This window comes from Colobus angolensis, unplaced genomic scaffold (genome assembly GCF_000951035.1).
Source record: "Colobus angolensis palliatus isolate OR3802 unplaced genomic scaffold, Cang.pa_1.0 Scaffold28, whole genome shotgun sequence".
NCBI classification, from domain to species: Eukaryota; Metazoa; Chordata; class Mammalia; order Primates; family Cercopithecidae; genus Colobus; species Colobus angolensis.
Window position 1 is genome coordinate 7,901,607 of NW_012116043.1, and position 6,491 is coordinate 7,908,097.

Consider the following 6,491-nt stretch of genomic DNA (forward strand, 5'->3'; position numbering starts at 1 on the left):
GAGCTTGCAGTGAGCTGAGATCTGGCCACTGCACTCCAGCCTGGGCGACAGAGCGAGACTCCGTCTCAAAAATAAATAAATAAAATTAATTAATTAATTAATTAATTAAAAATAATGAAATACAACTGGGGGTATACCAGTCAGATAACTTCCTTTTTTATATTAACAACCAAGCTTAAAGATAACACCACATTCTGGGCCGGGCACAGTGGCTCACGCCTGTAATCCCAGCACTTTGGGAGGCCGAGGCGGGTGGGTCACAAGGTCAGGAGATCGAGACCATCCTAACACGGTGAAATCCCATCTCTACTAAAAATACAAAAAATTGGCCAGGCGCGGTGGCTCACGCCTGTAATCGCAGCACTTTGGGAGGCCGAGGCAGTCGGATCACAAGGTCAGGAGATCAAGGCCATCCTGGCTAACGTGGTGAAACTCCGTCTCCACTAAAAACACAAAAAATTAGCCAGGCGTAGTGACAGGCGCCTATAGTCCCAGCTACTCGGGAGGCTGAGGCAGGAGAATGGCGTGAACTCGGGAGGCGGAGCTTACAGTGAGCCGCGATAGCGCCACTGCACTCCAGCCTGGGCGACAGAGCAAGACTCCATCTCAAAAAAAAGTAAAAATTAAAAAATAAAATAGCCGGGTGTGGTGGCGGACGCCTGTAGTCCCAGCTACTTGGGAGGCTGAGACAGGAGAATGGTGTGAACCCAGAAGGCAGAGCTGGCAGTGAGCCAAGATCGTGCCACTGCACTCTAGCCTGGGCGACAGAGCAAGACTTCATCAAAAAAAAAAAAAAAAAAGCCACATTCTGTTTGTTTGCGCAACACAGAAGCCCAAGACTTCCAGGTCATCCCTTATTTTTCATCTCCACATGGCTCTGATCTCTTCAGTCTTCCACCCTCAATGCCCCAAACTTAGATCGAAGAGCTTGCGCTCACAAAATCCTCCACATTCTCAACCTTCTATTATCTTCAGCTTGTCCTAGCTGGCCCACTGTCACTTTCTCCGACACCACTTGTACTTCCTGATTATCCTCGCAATACCCTGAACTCCAGGTCCTTGACCTCCTCGCTTCCAATTAGCTTGCCCCTCCCATCTCAGCCACCCACACCTACAGGTTTCCCTTCTACAGCTGTAATGTACAATACAGCAGCCACTAACTAGATGTAGCTACTAAGCACTTGAAATGTGGCTGTACCATGTGGTAAACTTACATTTTAGATATATTGAATTAAATATATTAAAATTGACTTTTTACTTCTGTAGGGCAGGCAGCTAGAAAATGTAAGATTACACACATGGCTTGATATCCTATTAGACAGGAATGTTCTACAGTCTAGATCAACAACCACAACCTCTTCCACCATCTTAACTTTGAGCATTCTGTTGTCCAGCCAGGAATATACTCCTTCCCCAGGTTTAGTCCTGACTCCAACAATTCTTTACCCTCACTAGGACCTCCAAATCAATGATCCAACCCCTCAGATTTGGCTTAGATCCTGTGGTCCACTGCCCACTTTCTTTTTCAAATTTTACTTACTTGCTTATTTATTTAGAGATGGAGTCTCACTCTGTCTCCCAAGCTGGAATGCAGTGGTGCGACCTCGGGTCACTGCACCCTCTGCCTCCTGGGTTCAAGCGATTCTCCTGCCTCAGTCTCCCAAGTAACTGGAATTACAGGTTCCTGCCATCATGCCCAGCTAATTTTTTTATTTTCAGTAGAGACGGAGTTTTGCCATGTTAGCCAGGCGGGTCTCCAACTCCTGGCCTCAGGAGATCCACCCTCCATGGCCTCCCAAAGTGCTGGGATTACAGCTGTGAGTCACTGTGCCCGGCCCCATCACCCACTTCTTCATATATCTTCTGTATTCACCTGGCAAAACCTCCTCCAAATTCAACTCTTTTCCTATTCCACATCAGCCCTGGAGCAGACAAACAGGGCTAACAAACACAACCACAGCAAACAGCCTCACCACAGCAGACCCTCACGTGCCTGAAAATACTGCAATCCTAGTACGCTTCTGCAGCCTATTCGTTCCCTCACTTTCCCAGACAACTCCTTCACTCCTCAGGCTTCCAAACCTCCTTTTGGCTCACCTTATGTATTCTACTGAGAAAATCAGAACAATCAGAAAAGAATTCCAACTACCTCCAACCCCACCTCTACCACCAGGCCCTCCTTTTGTTACTAGGGATGAACTGGCAGAGTTGCTATCTAAGCCAACTGCTCCACTTCTCACTAGATCTCAAGGACTCAAGGACATTGCTCAGCAATTCTTTCCCTTTTCCCTGCATCACCTTGCCTCTCACCAGAACCATCCCATGAGCATAGACATGCTATCATTTCTCTAATCTTAAAATCCCTCAAGCTCATATTCCCTTCAAGCACCGCCTCATATCTCTGCTCCCCTTTAGAGCAAAGCCACTGAAAAGTGCTGTGTAAACTTGCTGTTTCTTCTTCCCACCCTCCTATTCTCTCCAATCTACATGCCATTTTCAAATCGAATGGTCAACTTTCAGTCCTATTCTTAGCTTAGCAGCAGCACTTGACAAAACTGATCACCTTCTGCAACACTTTCCAGCTCTCTTACTCCCGCCCTGACTGTGCTCTTTTGCTGGTTTCTTATCCAGACTCAGGAGTTCAGTTCTTGAACCTAATCTGTTTTTGGAACACTCACTCCTTAATTTATCTCACTTAGTTCCACAGCTTTAAGCACCAACTGTATGCCAATAGATTTCTAACCTGGGTCTCTTCCTTGACTGCGGATTCAGTTAACTACCTACCTCTACTAATATCCTGCTTACATTTATCAAAGAGGAATTTTAATGTACATATAACATCTCCAAACTGAAGTTCTTTATCTCAACCCTATTCCCCTCTCCCAAAAAACCTTTGTGCTCTCCTTGAAAGAATGTTCTCCATTCCAGCAAAAGGTACGTCAATTGGGCTTATGCCAAAAACATTACTCAACCTTTTCTCTGCTCAGACCCCACATCTAACAAAAAATCTTGGCTCTATCTGCAAGTAATGTCTCAAATCCTAACGTCTCTCACCACCTCCATCACTCACCCAATTTCAAAGCTTCCATCACTCTCACCAAGAATATCTTTGTAGTCTCTTAACTACTCTTCCCGCTTCCACTCTTCCCCTTTAAAACTCCAAATCAGGTTACCTTACTTTTCTCCTTAAACCTTTCAATGGCTTCTCATCTCTCTGAACAAAAGCCAAAGTCCTTCAAAGCCCCACATGATCTGATCCCTTTCCTAGTCTTTGGGTGCATTTCCTACCTCTCCTCCTCCACTCATGGTAGCCTACTTATGCTTTACCTCAAACCAACAAAAGCACTACCACCTCCTGTCCTTTGCATATGCTGTTCCTTCAGGCTCACACCTGTAATCCCAGCACTTTGGGAGGCCAAGATGAGAGGATCGCTCGAGGCCAGGAGTTCAAGAGCAGCCTAGATAACATAGTGAGATCCAGTCTCTACAAAATAAAAAGAAAAAAATTAGCCAAGCATGGTGGCATGCACCTGTATACTTCCAGCTACTCAAAGCTGAGGTGGGAGGATCGCTTGAGCCCAGGAGGTCAAGGGTGCAGTGAGCCATGATCATGCCAATGTACTCCAGAGCAAGACCATCTTAAAACAACCATATAGTGTGCTCCCTTGCTTCTTTCAGGTCTCTCTCAAAATCTACCTCTTCAGAGGTGTCCTTAAACCACCTTCTAAAACTGTTTTCCTTGTTACTCTCTATCCCTTTACTTCCCTCAGTCTACATTTTTTAAAATCTGTCTCATTCTACCATAATTACATAGTATGAAACATAATTTACTCTATCAGTATCTTGTGGATAGGCATTTAGGTTATTTCCCAAATTTTGCAACTACAAACACAACAGTGAACACCCTTGTACATAAATGTCTTATGCGCTTACAGAAACACAGCTAAGAAACTCCTAAAAAAAATGAGACTACAGATATATGCATTTTACATTTTGCTAGATTATTACAAAGGCAAATGTCATTAATGTCATTTTATTACCTAAATATTCCAAAAGGTACCTATAATTCAAGAGTGATAATAAAAAGACCATACAAATTAAGGAACCCCAAATTTGTCATAAAGGAAATTTTCCTTCCTCCAAGGAAATTTCCATAACCTTCAGAGGAAAAAAGGAGGCAAGGTTTCAAATTTGGTTAACCCTTTCAACTACTCAAGACTCCTTTGATTATTTATTCCTCTACCTCTTGTTCCCCTCAACTACTGATAAACTACTGATAAAGCATAAGATCAAATCTCATGCTTATTGCTCTAGAAAGGACATTCTCAAATTCCATACCTCATCTCGTCTTCCACCATTAAAAGAAGAGCTAAAGAGTTTGCTGCTGCCGCCGCCCCTTTGAGGAGGCATCTTGTTAAAAGTCTTGCTTTTCTGTGAACTGGAGCGACGGGACTGGTTGCTAAAACTTTCATTTTTGGGGTAGGAAAGTTCACGTTTGCGGTTATAACGCTTGGATCCACTTGAGTTCTTTCCATCTGAAAGCAAGAAACACAAAAGAACCACTTAAGAAGTGATACATTCACTTAGCCAACTGCCCTCTACCTCCCAGCAAAACTGTGTTTAAATAAAGGTAAATAGGCCCTTTGACCAGCTCCAAGAATCTGGGTTTGGGCCACGGCATGAGTGCTTTGAGCAAGACAACACATAGTCGAGTATTTTTTCTTGCAATAATGAAGCCTAACGGGTCCCCTCCCTCAAAACAAACACAGTGTAGATCAAACCACATGGATTCTCAATTCATAATGTCTCTATTTTACACAGCTTAACCACTGCCCTTGTAAAAGTTCAGTCAGATCAAGTTACAGGAAATGAAACAGCCATTCTGTATTAAGGAAAAGTATTTTACCTGGTATCAGAACAGAAGACATTCCCTTTTAAATTACTATAACATAACCAGATTCTATACTACAAGCGGTTGTCCTAGGCCTTAGCAAATATATTCAAAAGGCATAAAAGCAAAACTGTGTTTACATATGCTCTAGAGGTCAAATTCAGAAGGTGTTAAATTTACAGAACAAAAGAAGTTGAGTTCTAAAAGCATATTGGGGGCTGGGGGCAATAGTTCACACCTGTAATCCCAGCACTTTGGGAGGCTCAGGTGGGTGGATCACTTGAGGTCAGGAGTTTGAGACCAGCCTGGCCAATATGGTGAAACCCCATCTCTATTAAAAACACAAAAAATTAGTGGGGCATGGTTGTGGGCATCTGTAATCCCAGATACTTGCGAGGCTGAGGCAGGAGAACTGCCTGAACCCAGGAGGCAGAGGTTGCAGTGAGCCAAGATCATGCCACTGCACTCCAGCCTGGGCAAAAGAGATTATCTCAAAAAAAAAAATTAATTCAATAAATAAATAAAAAGCATATTGGATCAGCTTGAGTTATACCCTTTTTAAAAATGTTTCTTGTTTTTCTCTCCAATTACAATACGTGCTCAGTTCTGAAAATAGGGTAGAATAATTTAAAGTTGCCAGTACCCACAGAGCACTACCCCTTAACATCGTTTTCCTTTTAATCTCCTTTATACATACCCACCACAAATCTTATACAAAATAACAAGCATAGAAGATATATTGCTTTCTGTTTACTACTCTCTGAGCATTTTTATGCATCCCTAGTCTTCAAAAGCATGATTAATTGCTGTACCCTTCTTGGCCACATACTTAAAGAATAACGTAACCAATCCCTCATTGTTGTATACTTCGGTGGCTTCTAGTTTTTTGCTAGTTTAACATAATACCATTGGTAGTCTCTTTACACAGAGGTTTATGTGATTGATTATGTCAAATTCTCAAAAAGGGGAACTGACAGATAAAATATGGTCATTAAAGCCATTTATACATTCCTAGGTTGCTTTCTAGAACTGTTACACCAATTTATTTATACTCTAACAACATAATAACTATTTATGCACTTTATTTAGAGACAGGGTTTTACTCTGTTACCCAGGCTAGAGTGCAGTGGCACAATCTCGGCTCACTGAAACCTCTACCTCCCAGGCTCAAGCTACCCTCCCACTTCAGACTCCTGAGCCGCTGAGACGACAGGCACTCCCTACCATGTCCAGCTAATTTTTGTGTGTTTTGTAGAGACGAGGTTTGCCTTTGTTGCCCAGGCTGGTCTCAAACTCCAGAGCTCAAGTGATCCAACTCCTCGGCCTCCCAAAGTGCTGGTATTACAGGCATCAGCCACTACTCCCAGCCGGGAGTGGTGGTGTGGTGGTGCGCAACTGTAGTCCCAGCTGCTTGAGAGGCTGAGACAGGAGAAGGGCGCGAACCCAGAAGGAGCTTGCAGTGAGCGGAGATCAGGCCACTGTATTCCAGCCTGGGTGACAGAGCAGAACTCTGTCTCACCAAAAAAAAACAAACAAGGCCGGGCGCGGTGGCTCAAGCCTGTAATCCCAGCACTTTGGGAGGCCGAGACGGGCGGATCAC

General features: G+C 43.6%; 1 protein-coding gene across 3 annotated transcripts in view; it reads right to left on the reverse strand.

The window, feature by feature from the left end:
* Positions 1-6,491, reverse strand: part of RNF10 (ring finger protein 10) — a 48,052-nt gene that overhangs the window by 31,795 nt on the left and 9,766 nt on the right. For all 3 annotated transcript variants that reach the window (XM_011948551.1, XM_011948553.1, XM_011948552.1), the window contains one exon: positions 4,339-4,535. In XM_011948551.1, the coding sequence (XP_011803941.1) occupies positions 4,339-4,535 (197 nt within the window). The remainder of the gene's footprint in view (positions 1-4,338; positions 4,536-6,491) is intronic.